The 26,331-nt window shown below is 39.5% G+C and overlaps 2 protein-coding genes across 19 annotated transcripts in view; one reads left to right on the top strand and one right to left on the bottom strand.

The window, feature by feature from the left end:
* The window catches only part of Ccni (cyclin I), a 39,376-nt gene extending 28,987 nt beyond the window's left edge, over positions 1–10,389 (top strand). For 2 of the 6 annotated variants that reach the window (XM_021261003.2, XM_087215871.1), the window contains exons 4-7: positions 2,676–2,750; positions 2,876–3,016; positions 3,231–3,461; positions 9,105–10,389. In XM_021261003.2, the coding sequence (XP_021116662.2) occupies positions 2,676–2,750; positions 2,876–3,016; positions 3,231–3,461; positions 9,105–9,443 (786 nt within the window). In that variant the 3' untranslated portion in view covers positions 9,444–10,389. Of the gene's footprint in view, positions 1–2,675; positions 2,751–2,875; positions 3,017–3,230; positions 3,462–8,938 lie in introns of all 6 variants that reach the window. The other 4 variants (XM_004848026.4, XM_021261001.2, XM_087215872.1 and 1 more) reach the window with 3 other exon arrangements.
* The window catches only part of Septin11 (septin 11), a 102,837-nt gene continuing 85,758 nt past the window's right edge, over positions 9,253–26,331 (bottom strand). The window contains exons 10-12 of one of the 13 annotated variants that reach the window (XR_015452887.1): positions 20,292–20,988; positions 17,988–18,396; positions 9,253–17,761 (exon numbers count right to left, since the gene is read on the bottom strand). Coding sequence is in view for 10 of the 13 variants with exons in the window: in XM_087215867.1 (XP_087071993.1) it covers positions 20,961–20,988 (28 nt within the window). In the remaining 3 variants the exon portion in view is untranslated. The other 12 variants (XR_015452889.1, XR_015452888.1, XM_021260998.2 and 9 more) reach the window with 12 other exon arrangements.

Below are 26,331 nucleotides of genomic sequence, written 5' to 3'. Positions count from 1 at the left end.
GTTATCATTTTATGTTTCAGACTTCCACTTTTTTTTTTATTTTTGGTACCGGGGATCAAACTTGGGTCCTTGCACTTTCAAGGCAGGCAGCGGAACCACTGAGCTAAATCCCCGGGCTTAGACTTCCACTCTTTTTTTTTCGGTCCTGGGGATCAAACTCGCATCCTTGCGCTTGCGAGGCAGGTGGCAGAACCACTGAGCTAAATCCCTGGCCTCTAGATTTCCACTCTTAAAGAGACTTAAAGAACCCTTAATTATAATGATGCTAATTACTTGAAATCTGGGTAATCTGAAAACTGTACTTGTAGCACTGTCTTCTTCCCCACCTCCCTTGATACCACAGTTAACTTCCCTTTCACAAATAGCTCCATAGAAAGGTGTGTTTAAGGATAGTGGTCATGCTTGGGTTATACATTTTTCAGAAATTATTAACAAGCTAATGAATCTCTTATCATAAAAGAAATACTTCCTGTGCTTATTAAACATTTTAAAAATATTTAGGGAAATTTTGGAAATAATTTTAAAACAGTCTAGAATGTAGTTTAAATAAAGGCACTTATGGCAGAAAAAAAAAGGCTGCAACAGTGAATGGAGCCTCTGGGAGCCTCAGTCCTCTATAAATGTCACTATGAAGTGCTTCAGAAATAAGGAGCTAGGGAGGCAGCTCAATGGTAGAGTGCTTACCTAGGATGGATGAGGCCTGGGTACCACAAAAAGTAAAAATAAGGAACCCAGGGGTGTGACTCAGTGGTAGAGTGTTTGCTTAGCATGCACAAAGGCCCTGGCTTTAGTTTTCAAAACAACAAAAGACCTGGGCCCTGTTCTAGACCTCATGAATCCAGTTCTCTGTTAGATGAGATACTGTTTATCTGTATTTAAGGAAAAAACAAGCACAGATGATTTTTTTTTTTTTTTTGGTACGGGGGATCGAACTCGGGTCCTTGCGCTTGCAAGGCTGGCAGTGGAACCACTGAGCTAAATCCCTGGTCCAGGCACAGATGAATTTAATACACAGCCAGATTCAAGAACTACTGTTTGCTTTTTAAATTACACATTTACTATTGGGATTCTTTTTCTTACTAAATTTTTTTTTTTTTTTTTTTTTTTTTGGTACCAGGGATTGAACTCGGGACCTTGTGCTTTTAAGGCAGGCGCCAGAACCACTGAGCTAAATCCCCAGCCTCTTACTAAATTCTTTTGCTGTGTGATTTTTTTTTTTGGGGGGGGGGGTTGAGACAGGGTTTCACTATGTAGTTCAGGCTGACCTTGAGCTATGTAGCCCAGGTGATCCTCCTTTCTCAGCCTCCCAACTGCTGAGATTACAGGCGTGCACCACCACAGGTGGCTTATTACTAAATTTTTTTATTGGTACCCTTGATTTAGAGATTATATTGCCCAGCCAAAGTTGTTTACTGTTCTTTTCTTTGTAATGAACCTAGATTACCTCATAGATGTGAGATTTTATATTTTACGTGGAGAAATAAAGGATCCTGGAAAATTATCCTAGTAGCAGAACCTGATTTTATTTCATAGATCAGCTCTGTTGTCTCCCTTGGGCTCTGAGACTTTTTTCTCACCTGTAGGATGAAGTTATAATAGACATGATACTATTTTTGAAAGTGCTTTTTTAACTTGATTGATTTTTTTTGACTTGATGCTTTGATTGATAATAAAAATATTGTTAGTATTGAAACAACTTTTATTTCTCATGTGAGCACAGGATTGAAATTTCGATTCCTGGACTGTAAGCCACTTATACTGAGACAGTGGTCATTGGCATGTTTGTTACTTATTTAAGTATAAAGTAAATGTTGAAACAGGTTTTACTGTTCTTGTATTGTGTATCTGTTATCTAAATGATCTGTGTTGAATTTAATTGGACTGAATTGTTTTTTACACTCTGGTATTGCATTGGCATATACCTCGAGAGTGGGTCTGCCTTATAGATAGGAAACTGGGCAAATTGAACTTATCATGTGTTTGTCAAACTTGAATTTTTAACCACTAAATTGAGGACCATTTCATTCTTATGACATTTGAATATAGGGGTGTGTGGGGGGGTGGACACTTAATAATTAGAAAATTTCTTCTTTTCTGCTAGCATTATGTGATTTTTTTAAAAAAGCATTTGCAGTGTACTAATATTCTTTTATATTTTCTTTTTAACTTTCTTGACACTAGTATATTACTGATATTTTGTTAGGTAGAGAATAAAACTAGCTTTAAGAAAATAGATATATGCACACATAAAAATATACTTTTAAATTTTGTTAACATTTATTAACTAGAGACTTACCTTCACTATTAGGCTTTCCTCTGCTGAATGGAAATTTAGCTTTGTCTAACTGACTTTATTTTATTTTTTTTGGTACCAGGGATCGAACTTGGGTCTTTGCGCTTGCGCAGCAGGTGCCGAAACCACTGAGCTAAATCCCCGGCCTGTTGTCTAACTGACTTTGGTTGAACTTCCAGCATGGAATAATTTTATTCCTGTAGAATACCACATGGCTAGGGTTGTGATGTTAAATGTTAGCTTTCATCTAGAAAGTAATCAAATTGAATTCTATGGAATTGCCTGCATACTTGTCTCATTCACATAGTTTTAAAAAGTTATAAAAAGTTAATAAACTCTTTAAAAATCACTAAAGTTGCTTTTTACCTTTTCAAACTTTTAGGCCCACCCAAAATACTTGAGTTGTATTGCAATTAGCTGCTTTTTCCTAGCTGCCAAGACTGTTGAAGAGGATGAGGTAATAAATCCTTTCATGAATAGTTGTTTTTGAAAATTTCATTTTTTAAATTAACTTGCTATCTGTTTGCCAAAACAGAAATTTTAAATGTCCCTCTTATCCCTGTTTGCTTTTTCTCTGGATAGAAAATTCCAGTACTGAAGGTATTGGCAAGAGACAGTTTCTGTGGATGTTCCTCTTCTGAAATTTTGAGAATGGAGAGAATTATTTTGGATAAGTTGAATTGGGATCTTCACACAGCAACACCATTGGATTTTCTTCACATTGTAAATATACCCAAACTGTTTCTTATTTGAATATATAGTCCTGTTTTAGTAACTTGAAAAATTAGGGATATATGTCTAAATCACTGAATTAATAATTTAGAAACTGACAAACTTAAAAAGCAGTACCTGAAGAGGTCATGTTAATTTGTATATATAATTTCCTACACATTTTAAGTAAAATGGGAATGATATTCTTATGATTTTCCCCCCCCAGTTCCACTCCATTGCAGTGTCAACTAGGCCTCAGTTACTTTTCAATTTGCCCAAATTGAGCCCGTCTCAACATTTGGCAGTCCTTACCAAACAGCTACTTCACTGTATGGCCTGCAGCCAACTTCTGCAATTCAAAGGATCCATGCTTGCTCTGGCCATGGTTAGCTTGGAAATGGAGAAACTCATTCCTGATTGGCTTCCTCTTACAATTGAACTGCTCCAGAAAGCACAGGTAGGTGTTAGTCTAATTAGTACCCATTTTAGGTTTTTCTCATTGGCGTATATAGGGTTACCAGACAGTTATAAAACTGAGACATTTCTAATCTTATAGTGACAAGCTTTTTTTTTTAAGAGTAGATAAAAGTATCAGAAACTTTTAAACTTGTGGGCTAGATCATAAAATTTAGGTAGTATTGTTTCTTTTCAACTCTACTAGATTAAGAATTTTGAAAAATTAAGATTCTCAATATATTCTCCCTTGATTTTAAATAGAGAAATGTTTAGCTGTAGGTTTCATATAGTACTTCTCAACTTCACTCAGTTTATAAAGATATCAAAAATGTAAACCATAAAAAAGTTGCTTTTTAGCCAAATAATTTATTTTTGGCTAGGAAGTGAAATATTTGTACCAGAGTTTGGCAGATGGAAGCTACCTTTCTGAAAGGAGTTATATCCTAATAGTTCCTGTTGTTGCCTGAGATTAGTTTGTAATTTATATCTACACATTGCTTTAAATATTACAGGCTGATATATTATCAACCACCCAAATGCAATATAAAAGTTTAGTGGAGAAAATTCTCATTCAAATGTAATCATGCTGTATGTTAGCAGCAACTTAGCGGTTCTATTCATGTCACCGAATAGAATTCATCAAGTTTAGATTTGTTGCAAACTACACTCCTTTACCAGCTGTGTCCACAAAAGACTCAGTGAACCTTTCCCTTTATATGGCTCTAGCAGTAGATAGTCTGATTTTGTTTATTGGCTATTACTTAGAAGACTATTACATTTCTGAGCTTTTAAAACATTTTACAATGTAAAGGGAACTACAGTGGTACTGTAGTTGTAGAAAATAATTATTTTATTGTATAGTAAAATATACAATAATAGAAAATAATATTTAAAATTTCTATTTGTTAAAATGGCCTTACAGATGCAACCTGTGAAGGTTAGCCAGACACTCAGAAGTAACTGAGGACTCTCCTTGGCTATTGAGAATTTCAGGCCCTACTTTGTAAGCAGAGAAGGGCTGAGTCCTTTCATGAAAAGCATTATGATCAGAGCATTATTTAGCCAGAGCGCTTTCTATGTAACAAGTTGTTCTCCTTTACAAGGAGATGCAGTTTTTAAAATAAATACCAGGCTATCTTGACTCTTCACGTAGCCCACCCTGTGCCCAGGCACAAGGTGTACTTTTAATTTTGCTTTTATCCTTTCCTTTTGTTTTGGCTCATTTGCTCTGCAGAGACAGGTTCTTCCTTACCCCATTTACCCTTCACTTTTCAAATAAACTTTTGGCACTGTTATAAAAAATAAATAGTGTATCTTAGATTGAAGTTATTTGGTGCTTTCATAATGAAAATAAACCCTAGAAGAAAGTTGTTACTTAGCAAGTGTTTAACCATATAAATGAATAGTGTGGCACAGAAAACTTAATTTTCCTAAAATGTTGGAGGTAAAGTTGAATATTAACCCTCTACGTTAGATTATGAAGCAAGGGATACAGGTATTAATAGAAAAGTTCTATTACAGTCTTTTTTATTGGAATAAATCCCTCATGACTTGACCTCTGTGTCTACTCCCAAGGTAGATGGAAAAAGAAATTCTGTATATAAAGTGTTAGTGTCACAAAGAAAGGACAGATTTTGAAGCATAATTAAGAATACTGTATATAGCAATATGTATCCTGTAGCTTTGCAAGCTTGTTCTCTATTAAAGAACACTGGAAAATCTGCAGATTCTCTTGTGTTTTCTGGTGCGAGAAGAAAAAATATTTACCGAAACTCTTTTTCCCCTTAATTAAAGACATATTATGAACTTGAGATTTGACAGGATTTTCTTAGAAATCATTTCATCTCTCCTTTATTTTTTAGCTCCATTTCAGTTAACTTGGACTTCCTTAGAGCCACATAGAATTACTTGGTTGTGAAAGACTAAGACAACCAGCGTTTTTCAGTACCACAAAACTGTAAAGATTCTAGTCCAGTGGTTTTCAGAGTTTCTTTAAGAAGTAGAGTCCTTTCCCTGCCCCCCTGCCCCAAAGTATTGTCTATGCAACCCCAGAATACAAAGGGCTATCCTTTGTAGTGTGTTTCAGGGAAGAGATCTGTTGGATTGCAGAGTCCTACTCAGCAGAACCTTCTCCCTTCTATAGACTGTTTGGGCATTGTCTGAAAACCCTATTCCATATTAATAGTTATATTCCACAAATTTTTTTTTTTTGTACCGGGGATCAAACTCAGGCCCTTGCGCTTGCGCAGCAGGTGGCGAAACCACTGAGCTAAATCCCTGACCCCCACAAATATTTTTTTAGAAATCTATGATCTGCCCTTGGGGATAGTGATTTTTTTAAAATGTCTCTGTAATGGGGAGGAGGATAGCGAATAAAAACAAGCTCACAAAACTTGGTAGAGACTTTCGGACTTCGTCTAGCAGCTTGTCTCTAAAACTAAGTTGGGCTGATGACCAAACTTATGGCCCAAACACAAAAAGTTCTGGTTCTTTGGGACTCAGTTGTGTCTTTGTTCATCTGTGTTCAGGTTGGAGATCAGGTTCTAATGTCTTTGTAATTAGACCTGTGATGAGGCCTGAATTTCTGGTTCTAGTGTAGGAAATTCTGCTATCAGACTAGTGAGATCGTGCCTTCCCAGTATTACATTTTTTCAGTCTTTTGGTATTGCTGGGGATTGAACCTAGAGCCTTAACATGTGGTTGGCATGTGCTTCTGCCATTGAGCTACCCTCTCAGACCAGTACAAGTATTACTTTTGATGTGATTCCTAGTGTCTTAGTTTGAGGAAGGGTCCTGTAGATATTTGTGCTGTGAGGAGGCCACTATCACTAGCTCTTGCTGTACCCCTCTGGACTTGGGACAAAGTAGGGTGAATAGTCTTCAGTGGAAAAGCAAGCCTCCTCTTGTCCCTTTCTAGCCTTTCCGCCACATGTCCTCCCTTTGCAAGCTTTGTGCTTGCTACCTATTGGTCTCCACTCTAGGATGGCTAAACCTGTTTCTCTTCTTACCCCTTCTACTCTTGCTCTACTTGTATGGCTATGCTCAAGTCCTCCTCACTGTCGTGTCCCACCCCGATAAAATTAGTGTAGTCGTTTCCCTGGTTTCTAGCCAACAGTAGTCAAAGTATGTGGTCTAGTTTAAAAGTAAAGTCAGTAGTTAAAAAGCAGACCCTCCCCACCAGTGTTTCCCACCACCACTAGCATGTCCTGGTTCTTCCTGAGGTGTACCTAACATCGAACTGTTCTGGAACATATTCTCAGTGCTTCATGATGCCTACCAAACCTAATCTTCTTTTGTTTTTCTAGCAAAAGATACTTAGAAATAATCACCATGTTCAAATTTGGGGAGTCATTAGAATTAATAATAAAGGTTCTTTTGACAATTGTAGTTAGAAAAAATTCATTTTAAATGCTTCTAATATATCCAGAGGACTTCACTGGCATTTAGAGTTGTAATTCCAGCTTATGTACTTTTGTTTCTCTCTCTCACAAATTCAGATTGTTTTACTATGATGTGTTATTTTAGACAAAGGACTGACTGCCTTAAGATTTGGGTAGATTCATATAGATAGTTATGGGTACGAGTTAACTTTTATTATTCTTTCTGGCTTATCATTCTCTGCCAGATTTCACCTCTAAAAAATAATTTCATGGGGATTTTTTTGCACACAGAAAAGATACATACGTCTTTTTCAGGATTCTGTTACGGTGTTTTCTTATGCCCAGAGATCAAGGGATTAGAATATTTGTGGAACTTCTAACTTTTTCTAAGATATAAAGTGTTTAGTTGCTAGAGTGTTCATTAAACTAGGAACTTTTTAGAAATATTATATCCTTCCTTTCACTGCCAAACCTGTTCTCTTTTGTAGGCTGTTTCTCTCTGCTTTGTTCCTTGGGTCAGCTTGTTCTATGTCCCTAGTGTATAATAAGACCTAGCCTGTGGTGGTAAGCTTGGTAATTAGGGGACTATCTTAAGTATTACATAAAATTTTTAAGGAAGAGAAAAATTCCAGTAGTAGTTAATGTCTTGCCTGTTGTGTGTTATCATAGTAGAAAAGTCTGAACAAAATGGTTGATACTAAAATCTGCCCATTCCATATATTCCTTTTGACAGTTTCAGGTAATTTTACACTTGTATTACATGATGACTAAGACCAGCCTTTCCACTTTCTCTACTGGTTAACATATGACTATATTTAGACAAAATTAATTTAGTGATCAAGTGTGTTCTTATAGAGTATATTATGTTCCTTTCTTTTCTGTGTAGTAGTGCAGTCATGCTGTGTATTGCAGATTAAGAAATGTCCAGAATATATATAAAATCCACAAAACTGGAAAAAAGGCGATCCCTGATTGTTAAATGACCAAGATAAGCTTCCCTGGAGGTAATAGCATTTAGCAAAGCCTGAAAGGAATGAATGGTCAAAACAATTTCAGCAGGTAGAAACAGGATGAGCAAGAGTAAAGTGACAAAGGAGAAAATTTATGCAAAAACTGAGCAGGCCTGTTTGGCAGGAATGTAGAGCATAAACTTTGAGGGTATGCTAGGAAATAAGGCTGAAAAAGGCTGAGGTCATATTAGAGAGCCTTGTTAAAATAAAACTGAGGTTAGCTTAATGGAGACCCATCTTAAAATTTAAAAAGTTCAGTGTGAAGGCCCTGGATTCAATCCCCAGTACTGAAAAGAAAGAAAAAGAAAAATCAAATCTTGAGTAAAGGAAAAATACAGGATGCTATAGATAAATGATTTGACAGGGCTGTAATTATAGGGAGAGTAAGGCAGTGACTCTTAAAGTCTATAATGGAGACCCTAGGTGTTTGTTTAGATCATTTCAAAACACCGGGAACAAATGACCATGGAAATGTGGACGTTGGGTGGTTGGAGAAGTCAAATGTGATTCCTGATAGGATTGATACCCAAGTTATCCTGAAGGAGGAATGAGCAAAACTTCCAAGTTAAGCAAAAATATTAAAAACGTTTCTTCTAGTGTTTTATTGCTATTTGCTATAAAACTATAAACCTGCCTAAATTTCTCTTTTACTTAAAATACTTGAATTGTTTTAAATTCTGAACTAGACAAGCTTCCCTGATTCAACATTTCTTTTTCCTTGCTTCTGGTTTCTTCCTTAAGTAATGAATTTTATGTTTATCTTTCCTTTGGTCTTCACTGAAGAAATAAAAAGAGGCAAAGAGGTGGGATGAGAGGAGGATGAAGTGGGAGAAAAGCAGGCGTTGGCTGTATAGTGGTGAAGAGAAGAGTTTCTGTTCTTCTGTAAATATCCAACATTATGGATTTGGACATATCTTAATCTAAGATAGTTAGGATGCTGGAAATCAGTGAATTTGAAATAGAAGATGTGGGAAAAGAGAACACTGAAGGATCAGAGGCAACAGGAGGAAAAGTAGCCAGCAGAGAGGGCAGAGCAGCCTTCATTAATTAATGAACAACATTGTGGTGTGTTTTTTTTCCCGGCCCAGATGGATAGCTCCCAGTTGATCCACTGTCGGGAGCTTGTGGCACATCACCTTTCTACTCTGCAGTCCTCCCTGCCTCTAAATTCCGTTTATGTCTACCGTCCCCTCAAGCACACCCTGGTGACCTGTGACAAAGGAGTGTTCAGATTACATCCCTCCTTTGTCTCAGGCCCAGATTTCTCCAAGGACAACAGCAAGCCAGAAGTGCCAGTCAGAGGTCCAGCAGCCTTCTGCCATCATCTCCCAGCTGCCAGTGGGTGCAAGCACACCTCTGCTAAACGCAAAGTGGAGGAAATGGAAGTGGATGACTTCTATGATGGAATCAAGCGGCTCTATAATGAAGATAATGCTGCAGAAAATGTGGCTTCTGTGTGTGGCACTGATTTATCAAGACAAGAGGGACATGCTTCCCCTTGTCCACCTTTGCAGCCTGTTTCTGTCATGTAGTTTCAACATGTGTTACCTTCTAGTGCAAACTAAGGTTGGCTACTTTGGGAACAACCTATAAAGCTAGGAAAGGCTATGGAGGGAAATATACCTTATCAGGCTGATGTGAAGTGAGCCAGGAAAAAAAAACACACCCTCATTTACTTGTGCAGTTCAATTATAATTCAGCATTGTTTAAAGGCCAAAAAATACCTACCAAAACATTTTTAAAAAGTAAATTTCTTTATAGTATGTCAGTTGTTCTTTTCTTTGCTATAAAATGTAGCTTGCCCCATGTCAAAAATTTACAATATTTGGGAAAAAAATTCCAAAATTCACAGCTTTCAAACTTGTTTCCCCAGCATCCTGATTTATTTTCTTGGTTTTGCTTGCTTCTTTATTGAATACTTAATAAATTTTATGCATGTTGATCTATGTTCTCTGATTTCCACTGAATAGGAAACCCCCAAGTTTTTTAAAGCAAAATTAGTGGCAGCCATATTTAATCCATGGTTTAGATTCCAGTTAAGTGTGGAAAGTGTACTTTAGAATTGTCCAGATGAATCAGAGGTGATAATAGACAAAATTCTCACATTACCACATGGATTTTCTCATTTAAAACAAAATTACAGCTTTATCTAGAACACAGATTTGTTGAAATCATTTTTGACAATTGTATGAAAGAATTTGTGACAAAGTTAATATATCCAGGTGCTCGTCAAAGAACCCTATATGTAACATCATTAGATTTTTGTAACTAATCCGTTTTTACTCATTTGTAATCAGTAGGAGTCTGTCTAGATACTGGGGCAGCTCTATGATTTGACATGTAACACGTAATTCAGAACCCTTATTTTATGTTAGGCTGTTAGGATTTTCTGATAAAAATTATTTGTGTCTCATAACCTGCCTGTACTTCCCTTAATGACTTGGATCCTGAGCTCCCTTTGCAGTCTGAAGAAGGTATTGCAGTCAGAACCATGTACCAATGATAAAAGCCTCTGGTAGCAATAAAAAGTTGTCCTTAACCTTTGTGTCTGTAACTTTTCTGCTTGTGAAAAGGTATTGGTTCCTGATTACTAGGCACTGTGATTTCAAGTAAGGAAAATGGTAGCTTAAGAATAGTCTTACTGAAAAATAAATGAAAACACTAGAGTGTGACTGAGGGTTGTAGGTTTGGGCATAAGAATGCCATCATAGTATTTTCTCACTGATGTATTGGGGTCCACACAAATTCTCCTCTTAATGAGACTTTGTGAGGACAGATTCACGCCTGTATCCAGTTAATGTGTCATTTTGAGCCCACTGATTTTGTTGAAGGTATTCTCTGTCCACATCTGACTTTTTGAAAATTCTTGTGGAATGCCTCACTACCTATGTGTTTTGTGACCTTCTAATCCACCTGAAGAGTGGAAGCATTTACTCACGTTAGTATGGGAGTGGGGAGATAAAAGAATGAAGGAACTATTTGTGTGTAAAGATGAATTGGCATCACGGTTGCATATTTAAAAGCGCGTATCCTAGAGCCAGGTGTGGCAAACACCTGTAATCCCAACACTCGGGAGGCTGAGACAGGAGGATTCCTCTGAGTTTGAAGCTAACCTGAACTACATAGCAAGACCCTGTCTCAAAACCAAACCATATCCTGATTTTCATGTTTCTATTTCTCGGTTCTCAATTGTGGGGGCTCCAAGGAACAAATACAGAGTGCCAAAAAAAAGTGTATGCATCAGGAAAAGAAAATTAGTATGCTGTCCTTTCAACACATAAGCGTTAGCCTTTTATGGGGGACCCTAGAGGATGTCTTATCAGAAAACTCACTATGCCACCAGCCCTTAAGAAATTGAAAATGCATGTGCCGCAATCTCTGACCAAGGTTATCCAAGCAGCAATTTGCTGTACTGATAGCCTGGAAGTCAGTGGCCACTACTTAAAGAGCACCTCTTGTAATTGTAGAGACCAAAGGTAATGTATCAATCTCATGATGTGTCAGATTTAGATTAAAGTATACAAGTTTTTCTTTTCCTGAAGGGTACACACTTGGGGGGGGGGCTCTGTATAGTGCCTACAAAACATGGCATTAGTCTGCACACAACCTATGAAAACATTTTTTAATGTACAAAAACTAAGGCTAAAGTTGAGCCTAGGGTCAGAATATTTCATTTGTAGTCCAGCAATCTCAAGGGTTTTTAATGTTAAGGGTAGATGTTAGTGGAACACTGTTGTGCACCTACAGTCCCAGTTACTTGAGGCTGAGGCAAGAGGATAGCTTGTGCTGTGAGAGTATGTGGCCAGCCTGGGCACCAATGAGAGCTCATCTCAAAAGTCAGTTTGGGACAGTAGTAGTACTTAAGGCCTGACCATCCTGAGTACATTTCAGTTATACCTTCCCTGCCACAGTTCTAGAGACAGCCCCGTTTCTCGGGACCTATTCTGGACTGAAAGAACTTTGGCTTGAGAAAGCAGGTACCAAACTGGAGCTTATCAGTTAAGAATATTCGTGCTGTTAAATTTGTTCCTATTTCACCTATTTCCCAAATTACTTGGGTTAAATTTTGGCCTCACATCACAAACCAAAGATTTGGAAACTTGAGCTTTAGGTATCCTAATTGGTGGCCGGGCACTGTGACACACATCTATAATCCTACCACTCTGGAAGACTGAGGCAAAATCAAATTCAATCCCACCTTGGTCAATTTAGTGACTTGGTGAGACCCTGTCTTAAAAAGGGCTGGGGATGTAGCTCAGTGCAAAGGGCCTGGCTTCAATCCCCAGTTCTGGGGGAAAAAAATACACCTGCTGCCTCCTGGTGGTTAAAATACCTATCATTCCGTAAACCCTCCAGACAGGCAAGGGCAATGAACTTGATGGCCATAGTAGCTCCCTAATGCACCAACAGAAAAAGAACCACAAAGTGCAATTTATTCCATTCTCTGAAACACATGAAGTTGGTTACTACTAGAAAACTGTCCTCTAAGATGACTATCTTAATTAGTGTAGAGGGAGGAAGGAAAGCTGAGAACCAGGGCTCTCAAACACCAATGAAAGGTCAGATATAATCCATTTACCAGCAATGTTCCAGATAGTACCTTTAGCTCTGAAGGAAGCTAGTGGGTAGCTCTTCACTCAGCCAACCTGGTGAGCCTAGGTTCCCACTGGGAGGATATTAAGACACTGGTGTTTGCCCACCCAAGAAGGACTACTTCTGTAAAGAGCAGCCACTTTTGTGTCCTCTGTACTCTACATTCCTGGGTTGACAAGCTCTACAATTTACTCACTTGAGTTCCTCAAGCAAGGGGGCAAGTTGTGCTTAAACACTACTGCCCAGAGCAGCACATGGCCTTTCCCTTGAGAAAAAAATGTGGCTAAGCTATTGCTCAACCAGCACGATGGGAGCTTATCTTCATTACAGCAGCCTGTACATTTCCCACTGGAAAGGGAAGGTACTGTGCCAAATGCTTTCACAAATCATCCTGAAGACTCAGAGTTCATATTAGAAAATTGAGGGTTAGAGTTGTCTGATGTCATACAAATTTTGAACAGGATTCAACTTCTAACTCATCTTAAACCCCCTTTTGACATCACAAGGTTTTGTTTAGTACACAAATGTTATTTCAAAAACGTCCAAAGTTGTTGAAATTAGCCTTTATGTTAATAACAGATACCTGTTATTAAATTTAATTCTTTGAACTTTGGCCACTAGATGGTGCCTCCAGAAAAAGAATAAAGCATCTTTAAACATTTCTGGAGGAAAAAAATCATTTGGGCTTGTGATAAGCAGTTGAACATACCTCATGCCTAAGACCTAGTACATCATATTTTGAAATTCCAAGTTCACATCACTTAGGATACAGGTGGCCTCTGGATGTGACACTGAGGGCATTTCAGCAATATCAGCCCCATTGGAAGGACAGATGGCTGGATACTAAGTCTTAACTCAGTTGGAGATGGGGTGGGGAGAACCACCAAAATTAAGCATCCTAATTAGCAAGTTGTGTGCAGTCCTGCAAAATAGCCTAAGAATACAATTTAGACAGCATGAAAACAAATCACCCAGCCCCTTCCTGTTTTTGGTTTGAGTTGGATTTGATCAGTCATTAGGACAAAAATATTAACTGCACACATTTAGCACAGCTTTCATCAAGGAATTAGACTGAAAGCTTCCTCTTCCCATACTGGAGCTGTGTGGATGTTATGATATACTAATGTGTAACACTTTGATTTAGAATAAACACACAATTCTCCCTTGTATTTATCACTGGAAAAGGCATAATAGGAGGTAACCAAGATTATCAGATACAGAAATATGAGCTCACAACTCGTCTTTTAGTTCCCAGAGACTTCTAGGTTAAGAATGAAATGTGAACTCTCCCTTTATCTTGACCTTTACAGCATAACCGTCACAGCAGATTGTCAGACTTGTTGACCTTACTGTGTTATACAATAATTAAGACAGTAGAAAAATGTTTAAATAGCCCCACACAGTTAACTTGTTTCTCACCTCCTGGAAACAACTCATTTTGTTGGGCCTACAGCTTTCCAAACTCAAGGGCAACAGCCATGAAAATGCAATTGGTGGGGAATGGGACACTTGTTTTTCAGTGTCATCTGTCTTCAGTCAAATTAGCATAGAAAGGGCTTAGCCTTTTCCCTTATTCTACAAATCTAGTGTGCTTAGAAACTATACAAAGGGACAAGTGCAATTAATAAAGTGTGGCTGCATCCCAACACTTAACATAAGCCTGGTGTACCATATAAAAGTATTTGGAAAGGGGGATGGAGAAGGGTGGCAGATGTAAAGAGCAAGGCAAGCTAGACCTGTAACTTCAGTTCCAGAAGTGTTGTGCAAAGTGCATGGCTAAAGCCCAGCTTTTTGTGGACTGTTATTTCCCTCTGTACAGTGTGTGTGTGTGTGTGTTGGGGTGTCCTGACTGTAATAACCTCTGCCTCTCCTGATCTAGGTGCTGATTCTGAAAGTTTCTACAGTGGACTGGAAGGCCACCCACTCATGGTACTGCAAATGACCTGGGGCAGATGGGGAATCATTTGTATCTCACATGAATATGTGTATATGTTTATTTTTTGAGACAAGCTCCCACAGTGTAGCCCAGACTGGCCTTTAACTCATGATGATCCTCCTGCCTCATCCTCCAAAGTCCTGGGATTGCCGGCATGTACCACCACACCCGGCTTTTTTTTATATATTGCTACGAGTCAGAATAGCAAGGCTGAAAAGGAAAATGAGTGGATATCTAGGCTCAGTCTCCTTAAATGAACATTCAGTCCCTTCACCAGCCCTGGGTGTGCCAGTTGCTTGTTAGAGATAGATTTGTATGCCAGAGGGCACAGGTCACAGGACTAGATACCATAGTCCTAAGAATTCAAGCACAATGATCTTCTAAGTAAGCCCGACAACCTTCACCGTCAGTCTCCAGGGTAGAAAGATGAGTTACATGCAGCACAAAAGGTCTTCTGTAGAAAGGTCATCTAAATACAGTGAAAAGTATAAATTTATTTTCTCACACATTAAAAACTATTCATAGTCTATGCCACTTGTAGACAAAAAAAATGTATCACTTTCCTATGGGAAATATCATTGCTGGGTAAAAGTTTATGGCAAGAATACCTGGATGATTTTCACTTGGCCTAGCTCAGCGCACACTAATTCAGGTCATATCTCTCCTTCATACGTGTCATGTGCTAATCTCAAGCAGCCCTAGACAATTTTTGTATGCAAAAGCAGAATCTATCTGAAATCAAGTAATAATTTAAGTTGAATGAAAAATATAAAGGTTACCATCAGGCAGGTATGGTGGTGGACATCTGTAGTCCCAGCACTCTAGGAGGCCAGGGCAGGAGCATCACCAAGTTCAAGCCCAGCCTTGGTAACTAAGCAACTTAAGACCCTGTCTCAAAAGACCAAAAAAGGAGGCTTAGGAATGTAGTTCTGTAGCTCAGTGCAAAGGCCCTGGGTTTTCCCCAGTACCACACACACACACAAAACTTACCAGTGCAAAGAGTCCAATGGCTTGATTATCCTGCTTTTCTACAGTTTACCTTGAGATAAGCCAGTAATTTTTATTATTGCTGATAATTATCTCCAGAATGATTTCTCATCCCTTAACCAGGAGAACTTGAGAAGCTACAAGTTCTGTAAACACCTGAGGAAATGAATCACTCTGAACGCTGAATCCATGGCAGTCTATGGAGAGGACAAGGTACCTGGCCAGTGGTGTCCAAGGCCAGCTTCCCTTAGGTCACTGAGTGGAGGCCAACCAGCCTGGAACAGCCTGCTCCGGGAAGCTGCTTACTCTCACCTTCTTCTAACCAGGGGCTGACACAGAAAAAGGGGCTGCAACATCAGAACACATTTCTGTACTGCAGAAAAATACTGTTAGGGCTTAGATCTAAACTCACCCGAAGTCTCATGTTCAGGGATGGAATTTTGGAAGGTGACTGGACAATGAGGGCACTGACTGACCTCATCAGTGAATCAACCCATCGATGAGCTGAGTGGGTTCTTGGGAGATGGCCTGGCCAGAGGAAGTAGGCCCTTGGGGTGTGGCCTTTGAAGGGTGTATCCTGTCTCTAGCCCTTCTCACACTAGTTTTTTCCCTTTCTGCTACCTGGCTTGCGTGAGGTGAGCAGCTTTCCTCTGCCAAGATCTTTCTGCTTTGGAGCCACCTGACTGCAGACTCAAACTTCTGAAAGCGTAAACCAAATAAATCCTTACTCCTTTTAGTTGTTTATGCCAGCTTATCCCAGCAATGAAGTAACTAATACATTACCTTTTGCTCAACAAACATCTTAAAACCAGATGCAGACATGGTACCGCACACCTGTAATCTCAGCACTTGCGAGGCTGACAGCAAATTGAGCTACACAGCAAGTTCAAGGCTTGCCTGGACAAGATAGCAAGACCCTATCTCGAAAATAAAAAGATTGTAAAATGATAGTATTAAGTTGATATTAAAATATTAAAAAATGAATTTAAGAGTAAAGAAAATTATAATTAGTGATTGCAGTGGTTTCAATAAACCTACATGTTTAAATTACAAAACTGGTAATGTGTCAGTCTGGCCTCAAAGAGTTGGTATCTCCCACCCCAACTGGTCACATCACAAGATTTCAATCCTTACAACAACAACAGCAAAAAAGATTTCAATCCTTACAGACAGAAGTATGGTATGAAGGGAATGGCTCTTGACCCTTATGTTTTGATCATTCAATGGCACAGAATCTGACTTTACTTACATTAATATGCTTAAGTTAAAAAAGCTGCTTGACAGCATGCTTATCAAATTGCCCTAAGGAGCTGCCTTCCAGGAATCAGAAGCAGCAGAGACTGTTGCTTCATCATTTCACTGCCCAACAAAATCATGGGTTGCCTTTCTTGCCCTCTCCTAAGGATCCTGAAAAAATGCTATTCAGGCCACCAATGATATTTTTATGATCTACCCATTATAGAGCTGAAAAATGAAGTGTTTGCTGTAGACAAGCAATGAATTTGGAAGATAAAATGACTATACAATAGATTGAAAATTGTTCCTTGACCTTAAAAACTGCCTAAGAGTTGGCTGTTATTTAAAGTAACCTAGCCCCAAATCTGACTCATCACCAAGAGGTCAGCTCTGGGGATCACAAGCTCACTCAGTTGGCAGAAGTAAGTTTGTGTGTGGTGTATTTCAAGTGGTCCAGTCTGATTGAATGCTTTGATTCCGGTAAGGTTTTGTGGAGACATTGTGGAGAAGGCCACCTTCGTCACTTAGAGAAGACAATGTGAGTCAGAACTACTGTTAATGATGCTGATCTGGGAGGTGTTATGTACTTGTGTGAGATTCTTTTCCCATGGCCCAGGACACATGGGTCCTGGTAAAAAACCATGGACACAAGGTAAATAAAGACAGGGATGGGCCAGAAAGTTCTTTTAAGGTATTTTTAAATATAAATTGAGCCCCAGAGGCAGAAAAAAAATCATCTACTAAAGACTGGCATATTTTAAACATAATTAAAACTTATAGATCAAAACCCTAGTAACAAAAAAGGGGATTCTTTTTGTTGTATCTGAGGAGAGCATATTAAACAGTTTTTGTTTTTTGATAACAGGAACTGAACTCAGGAGCTTGCGCTTGCAAGGCAGGAGATGGAACCACTGAGCTAAATTCCCAGCCCTATTAAACAGTTTTGTGACTTAAACTTCAGTTACATTTCCCTTGAAGTAAGCTTAAAATTGCCATAATTTTGGTACCAAAAGTTTGAATAACCAATACAAAAAGCAGAATCCCAATTTCAAAACAACTTATATAAGGGATGCAGGTAACATAGTCAAATAAAACCACAATGGTTCCCGAATTTAAAGGAAGGATGCCCACTTCTCTTTCTCAAGAGGCAGATGGTCAGCTGAAAAATAAAGACACTGTATCAATAGGACACTCCAAAGAAAATTTGCATCCATCTCTGTGCATGCAATATCAAATATTCTTTTAAAAAATCCCAGATACCAAAACAACCCACAAAACTAACAGAAAGAAGGAAAATGTTGCCGTATCTCACGACCTGATGGTGGCTGAGTAGCCCACTGAGCTGCTCAGAGCAGTGCTCATGGGACAGAAAAGACATTAATTACCATGGGTCAAGTCTGCCCCAGAGGAAGGTACAAGGGTACATTCTCTCTTCAGTCCATAAGTTCTTGGATCAGCAGCTTCAATATGACAGCTAAGCAAGAGGATTCCAGCATGAGACCTTGGGTTTGGGCCCAAGTTCCCTGTTTCACTCAATTTCCTTTTAATTACTCCTATATTTTTGGTAGCGGAGTCACTTCGGTAGCCGCTGTGGGCAGTGGTTTGTAAACAGATATTGACAAATACAAACAGCAGTGCATTATTTGACCCAGACTTTAAAAGAACAGGAGGCGATGGTGGAAATGAGGTAACTCTTCCCCAACACGTGTGACAGACAGCTCCTGCTCTTCTAATGCTCTATGTCCATTAGGAGAGAGTAGGGCTTGTCAACGGGATGGTTACATAAAGAAGAAGCTACAGAGAGAAAAAAAAAAGTTTCAGATTCAAATTTGCTTCTTAAAGCCTTAAAAAAAAAATGCTTCTCTACAACAAGCTGTGGAGGAACAGTGGTGTGTCAGTAAAAGGGATGGTGTTCCCAAGAGTGGCAGGAGGCACAGCACTGCATGGGCCGTGTGGCAGAGGAGAAGGGTCCCTTCCTGGGCACTGACACTGACACACACACACACACACACACACACACACCCGCACTAAGGCTGAGACGCAGGCAGGGCAGGGGAGGGGGAGGGGGAGGGTGGCAGAGGCAATGTGGGAGGGACAGGACACCACAGAGCATGTCTTGGAGAAGTGGGAGCATCCGAAGTCCACAACACAGGCCGAAAAGCAGGAAAAACTGCCACCTCTCTTCCGGTCCCCGATAAGGTAAGCATGTGTATGTACAAATATGTATGAAGCAGTGACCAAAAAGAACTCACAAAAGGGCACACAATATGACATTTAGGTAAAAATATATTTTCCCCACTTTTTGTTTTGGCGCTAGTGATATGTATGCATAGATTACCTGTTACCACACTCCTACCTTAACAGATACCAAATTACCCAGCAGGTTGCTGAGTGACTACTTTCATACTTGAAGAAATAATACGCTTCACATCAATACAATTATTTTAGTTCTTAAAAAAAAGACAAGCATCTCACATGCAGCTTACATATATGACAATTCTGTATTAACACTGAAGGTAGATTACACAACAGTTTTAGAAAATACCAGTTATTTCCAAACAGCAAAATGACAAGGATCTACAACTACAGTTTAAGGCTTATCAGCATATTTTAAAATTAAGAAATAGACAAAATTCTAATGCTGTTCACAGCTTAATTTTCAATTTATTTTTTAAAAATCCCCTTCATACCTACATACAAACTAGATTTTATAGGTCACAATCCCGCTAAAGAGTCATCACATATGTGTCCTGCCAAGAGAACCGGGACCTTTGGAAGCTGAGACTTGACAGTTCCAGACACCTGCAAATGGCAAAGCCAAGCGACCAAAATGGACAGTTCTGGCGGGAACACACAGAGACAGCAGGGCACAGTTCGGATACACTCAGAAAACCTGACTTGACACTGCATGTGGAACACAGAGGGGTATATCAATAACATGAGGAGGCCAAGTCTGTTCACTTGAGGTGCACAAGATATAGACAAAGTATTATTGCTGGTGAGTTACAAAGCTGAGAAGAAAAATATTAAGAAACCTGTGTCCAGCATTACATAATTCCCCTGGTTGAGATGCCCTTTTGGAGAAAACTCAGACCAATTAATATTTAGCCTAATAACCCTCTGAACTCTCAGTAAATTCTCATACATGCTTCTCTGTCACAGCCTATGCCACTGTTATGGGTATCTACAGTTCAGAAGAACCAAAACGAAAGTCATTATGCTAGAACAAAAGATACAGGCAGAGGCCAGCCAGAGCCATCTGGCCAAAAAAAAAAAAAAAGTGACACTGTCACAGCACCAGGGAGAGGCCAATAACTAAGATCTAGAATGTAAGTGACCACAAAGACAGCCTAGCATAAGTATCTTCTTGGTTTTTATCCAACGGAAGGTGGTCGCTTCTCACTCTAGCTTTATTTGCATGGTCAGGATCCAGGACCCTCTGTAATAGCCAACAATGCCCATTACATTGTGCAGAACACAGGCTGGGATTAGTCATTTCTGACTACAAAGAGATTAAGAAGTGGGAAACAAATTGTGAAAAACATATAAATGTGGCCATTTTAGACATACTTAGCTTTTATTTAAAAGCTAGACACTATTCTCTCTCCATACCCTCCCCAAAATCTTTCCATCCCATTTGATTTTAGAAAGTCAGAAAGATCTCAAAGATTTCTTACTACTGTACTTACATGCAAAGGCGAAAGCACATCCCATTAGATTTGAGGGTATCATTTATTCCGTGCAGAGCCAAGGACTACTGTGAAAAAAGGCACAGATACAGAAAGAAAAAAGGCAGCAATAACAAACTAATCGGGGCTGGGGAGTAAGGGTAGAGAAAAGTTCAGAAGCAACACATTTTTTTAAAAAAGCTTCTGTATGTTTCTTTTGACTTTATTCCCTGACTCTCCATAAAATTTATTTTGCTATGAAAAATTTAATACAAAAAAATCAATAATCTTGGAGTCAAAAAGTCAGCTGGATGCTTTTCGTTGCTAAGCTCATTTTTAAAAGCTTTTAGGAATGCAAGAAATAGAATTTAAAAGTGTATTTTCTATTACAAGGCACAAAAAATGCTCACACAAGCAATGGCTGGAACAAGCATACAACACAAATATTCAAGCTTTTGTGAGGTACCCAGCATAGGAGCAAATCAGCCCAGGATTAGAGTCAGCATGCTCCACAACTAGCCTTAGACTAGAAGGACTTACAAAAACAAAAGCAAAGACAAAAACACTGGTCTAACAGCTCCTCACCCTGTGAGGACCACAGTGCTGCTGTTTCTAGTTTGCAGTCTCCATCCCAGCTTAGTCTGCACTTCAGTGAACCCAGTTTTCTCACTTTGCCTAATGAGGTTTCCATCATGGAAGACCATCCCTTCTTTCTCCTCTGTATGAATGGGGGCAAAGAGAAGGAAAAGAAAAAAATATTTAATGGAATCAGATAGAAATTTAGTATTTTAAAAAGTGTGTATTGGGTGAGGGCAGATGCAGTATATTCTCACCCGTTCATCTGTAACTAGTGAAGGTCAGACTGAAAAAGCAGAGGGAAAGTACTGGGTTCATGAGAATGTTATCCTCTCAAGTAAAACAGGAGAAGACAGATCTAGGGAGGAAGCACAGGATCTTGTTGCAGCAGGATCCAGCATCAGGAAGGGGTAGTACAGCACGGAGATTACACATGCCTTTCTTGATACCAATCAGGCAGGAAGTATACATTCTGGCACCTGAGTCAGTCCTAATTGTGGGTGAGGGGATGGCCCTGGGACACAGAGAGCAGGTGAAACTAGTCACGGTGAGGGCTGAGAGAGGAAAATCCCTTCAAGACAACTGGATTCGAAACACCAGCAAGAAAGCTGGAAGTGAAGCTGAATTTTGACTTTTTGATTCATGTTATGTTCCTTCTCATTTGTACCTTAAATTGACAAGGTCCTCTCAAATTTGTTGCTGATGACACAAGGTTTATAGCAAATTTTCTATTTGAAGTATTTGTGGCAATTTTCTCATGATTAGTGGCCTGGAATCAGTCATAAGGTCCTGTCCATCAGCCCTCTGGCAAGCACATGTGGATGTGTTTATGAAAAACTTCTTACTGCAAGCACTAGACAGGCTGAGTGGTGCCTGTTATCCTTGGTGGAAGAGTCTTCTACTTAACAATGAGATCTCAGTCTGTGAGAAGATCAAGGTGACATGGGTGACATAAGCACTCACAGCAGTGTAGCCAGGCTCTGAGAGGTGGGTGTTCAGAAGCTGTCTGAACCTGAGAGTGAACAACAGAGCACAAGCTCGGGCAGAGAATGTCAGTGTAAAAATGAAATATTCATGCATGCATTTAAAAGTCATCTACAGTGCTCCCTGCTGCTCTGCCTACTTACAAATCTACCTTAGTTTGGGGATGGTGTGGAGGAGACACAAAGAGATCAGGGACTATGCAATCGCGGAGATGAATAGTCAAGAAATGCAAGTTGTTGTCAGGGCTATTCAGGATTTAGTTCAGCTGCTGAGGTGATGGGAAGTTCTTACATCAGACGTACAGGCAGCATTTTACCCCACTTTCCTCCTTCACAGTGACACACAAATGACAAGTATGCTTCCTGCTGCCACTGGGGACAGACATGAAAGGCAATTGTTTACTTTCCAGAAACAAGATCCAGGCGCACAGAGATTTGGCTGTTATTCCCTTGTTCTATCATTTTCCAGCACCCAACAACATTCAGCAAAACGAGTTAAGAGCTACTGGTATTTGCGGAAGGCTGAACAACAAAATAAAACCAAAGGACACAGATGGCAGAGTACACTACTACTGCAAAAGCAGGTGAATGCGGGAACATCCTTGGCTTGCCAGGCTTTATGTGAAGCTTGCACTGAAAGTTAAAAAACAAATAAAAAAGTTAGAAATAATAATAAATTAAAAAGAAAGGAAAATAGGAGCGCCAGCACCAGCATTCAGCGATGGTGAATGCTCATGCAATGATTATGGAACTGACAGAAACTGAGACCAAAAACTTGAGTAAGCTATTCTACATGACAAGCAAAAGCAAAATTTTAATATTTAATTACAGAACATACGGTTAGTTTCCATTTGCATGAAACTTAGAATTCACAAGTGACTTCTTGAAACCACTGTATATCCCACAGAAGGAATTACTGTTTGGTTTTTGTTTTCTCAAATAACACAAAACCATTATCTCATAGGTGAGATATCAATCACATGACTACTGACTAGGAGCATCACCTTCCATTTCTGAGCAGCTGAAGGAGTCAGAGAATAAATATACCATAAATGCTTTGTAGGAATGACTTGGAGAGGTTTAGAGTAGCTGGGGGTTAGAATAGAATGAGTGGGACATGCTACTAATCTAGCTGGGAAGGAAAAAAAAAAGAACAATTGTTACATGGGCATAGCTACGGCAATGCCAGGAGCTTTCCCCCTCTTTAAGGTACAAAGCAATCAATTCCAGACCCACCCAAGATCCACACAGCTAATTTTAGGCAAATTCAAAGCATGCAGCTTTATACCTTAGCAAAAATTTTACTTAAAAAAAAAAAAGGTGGGGCCAGGGACGTAGCTCAGTGGTTTCGCCGCCTGCTCCGTTAAGTACAAGGACCTGAGTTCAATCCCTGGTACAAAAAAAAAAAAAAAATGCTGGGCCAGGGATTTAGCTTAGTGATTTCACCTGCTGTGCAAGCGCAAGGACCAAAGTTCAATCCCTGGTACCAAAAAAAAAAAAAATGGTGAAGAGATGGTTGTGTAAACTTTAGTTTTTACACACCAGTTTTATCATTTTGTTTTGGTTTTTTGAGACAGGATCTCACTCTATAATTCAGGCTGGCCTTGAACTCACTATGTAGCCCAGGCTGACCTCGAACTCATGGAGATTCTCCTACCTCAGCCTCTGGAGCGCTGGGATTACAGGTGTGTGCCACTATGCCTGGCTACACACCAGTTTTAAAGCTTTCTTTTGGGATAGATGCATCTTAACCAGCAAAGCTTCCTGGCAATTGGGCAAACTGTTTTCCAGAACGGATGAACACTGCCCAGGGGACAATGTACCCTTGAGCAGTCCCAACACTGCAGTGCAGCTGCAGGCAACCAAAGGGACTTGGTGGACAGAGATGGGAGGAATGGGGTCCAGCTAATGGCAGTGCTAGGGTTAGTTCTACCTTGTCTGTAATCTTAGGAAACGTTATATATGCTACTACAGGTCAAGGAGAAATATATAAAGTCTTACCTACATTTAAAAAGAAGCAAGGCATTAGAATAGAAAAAAGAAAATTTAAAACTATTAGAAAAACTAAGCCTGGAAGTGGAAGCACAGCAGGCAAATAAATAAGCTTCTTGGTAAGCTTTCTTCTTCGAACAAAGCCAGCTCCCAAGAGGCCTATGTCAGTATTCTTGCACCTAAGAGTTTCCATTACCAGTGCTGCTCTGATTACCATATTTACTATCTGTCTGTTATCCTCTCAAACCAAAACCCTCTATCGCCACTGGCAATAAGAAGGGTGGTTCTTTTTTCTTTTATATTTTAAGCCTCCTGCTAGCCAATGCTTTGACTAAGAAGTGTGGAAAAGGGTAGGAAACTTCAAAAAGTGACACAAAAAATGAGTGCTATTTTCAGGCACAGAACCTGGCTATTGTGAAGCCCATCTAATCCTATTAATAATAAGAATATATAAATTAAACTAAAATAGAATTCACAGATTCACATAAACTTTAAAAGCATTATACATTCATTAGGAAGAAAGTAATTGAACATGTTCAAAAGGGCAAGGAGAAATCTTCCGAAACTGGGAAGTTTGTTGCTACATTTTTTTTAATAGAGGCACAATACTGATCAGCTCTTCAAATTTTTATTGTGTAAAGGCATATCCAGCATTCATGAGATACCCTTTTAACATTGCTGGTCCTTTACAAACACTTTTAGCTTTAAAACTTGTACCTTTAGCCAGGGTTTTAGCTCAGTGGTACGGATGGATGCCTGCCTCACAAGCACAAGGTCCTGAGTTTGATCCCCGGCATCAAAAAAAAACCCAACTTGTACCTTTATGCACTTTAGTCCTTCAGGGTAAGAAAACCTACTTTGGATTTCCTAAGCTGTGATCCAGCAGCTTTTATTCTTTCATTCACACAATAGACACACATGTACATACCCCACTCCCCCCTCCACACCACATCTGGGGTTTTTTTGGTACCGGGGATCGAACTCAGGTCCTTGCACTTTCCAGGCAGGCAGAAGCACCACTGAGCTAAATCTCCGGCCTCACACCACATCTGTTTTTTATCTTGTCTAGTTTGGACTGAGGGTGCACTATGCTAAATGGCTTTCACTTGTCTCATTGGAAGTCACTAGAATCTGGATGTCTGCTTAGAGGACCCCATTACTGTCAGATGCTCTTCAACATGAAGATCCATGGAAGCATTTTCTGGCACTGGATATAAACTAGGGAATTGTTTCTCTCTGAATTAAAGGAGAATATCCAAAGTTTGGGGCCTTGGACTCCTTTGGTCACTTGGGTCTGAACCAACCCAAATTAAAATCGTACCTCTTTCTACACCAACTACCGCCACTGCTTTGAGAAGCTGGCTACTCTTCTGCTGTGTGTAAAGCATGATTCAATCCCTCTGTGTACCACTGAAGCCTGTAATTTCATCTTTGCTACAGGCAACATCACAAGATCCCTTACAGATGAGTCTGCTGCACACTACCAGGTGGACAAAGCAGTGTGCACATTCCTCTCCAAGACAGTCTAAGGCAGAAGCCTAGGTGCTATGTTTTTAAAAAATGTAATTCTTTGCCTCTTTGAACACCAACATTTTTGTTCTTTTCACTCTCTGAATTTTGGCATCTAAGGATGAAGAGCAAGATCCTGAAATAAGCTGTGAGTTAAGCAGACAAAGGAGGGCGGCATCCATGGGTTCATTATTGGACCCTGTGAAGGTTTGCTTTAAAGGTCTCTTGTCATTGTGTTTACTGTCAAACCAACAGCTGTTGTCATAAAACTGCACTCTCTAGTTCTTAGAGTGATCCAAAGGAGAGCTTCAAATCACAGGAGAATTTCCAGGAAGCTCACATTTCCTCTGGTTCAGACAGCTGCTACTGAAGTATCCCAAGAAGTCACTAACTCAAGAGCAGAACCTGATCCTTTGGCACATGAAATCAAGGACATATTTTTAAATGCTTTGTGTGGGTATAGGTGTGGCTTGAGGATGGGCAGGGGTATGTTAACTAGATGGGCATTTGGGTTGCATTTCACAATAAGACAATTCATCATCTTATTGAATTGAGAGAACAGGTGGCCACTAGCAGCCCTTATACATGCTTCAGGCTGGGAGCAAGACTCAGTGACTGGCTCACCATGCCTGAAAACACAGAGTAGAAAAATAAGTTTAGCCATTGTGAGTTTAGATGTTCTTTACCAGGAGTTGTAAGAATTATCTTCAGAGGTACTAAAGAGAAATAGACCTGTCTTCTCTGAGGAATCCTAGTGTTGGAGAAGAAGATGCTATAGGAGATGACAGGTTACTCCAGTCGCTTGATCAACATGGTCAAGTATTATAAATTAATCTTTGTGTACCCTTTAAAAATACTTTTTTTATCATCTTCCCTGCACTGTGGAGAAAATACTTGCTTTTATTTTTCTGGTAACAGACCACTTTCCAGTCTGTAAATAGGAAAGTATACATGCAAGAATAATATATTGTTAGAGGTCCCCAATAAATGGGGAGACAGCT

Source organism: Heterocephalus glaber, unplaced genomic scaffold (assembly GCF_053883595.1).
Source record: "Heterocephalus glaber isolate CG9 unplaced genomic scaffold, H.glaber_assembly_v1.0 deba00001454, whole genome shotgun sequence".
Lineage (NCBI taxonomy): Eukaryota > Metazoa > Chordata > Mammalia > Rodentia > Bathyergidae > Heterocephalus > Heterocephalus glaber.
The sequence above is the reverse complement of the archived record's forward strand: the minus strand, read 5'-3'. Positions and strand labels throughout refer to the sequence as shown.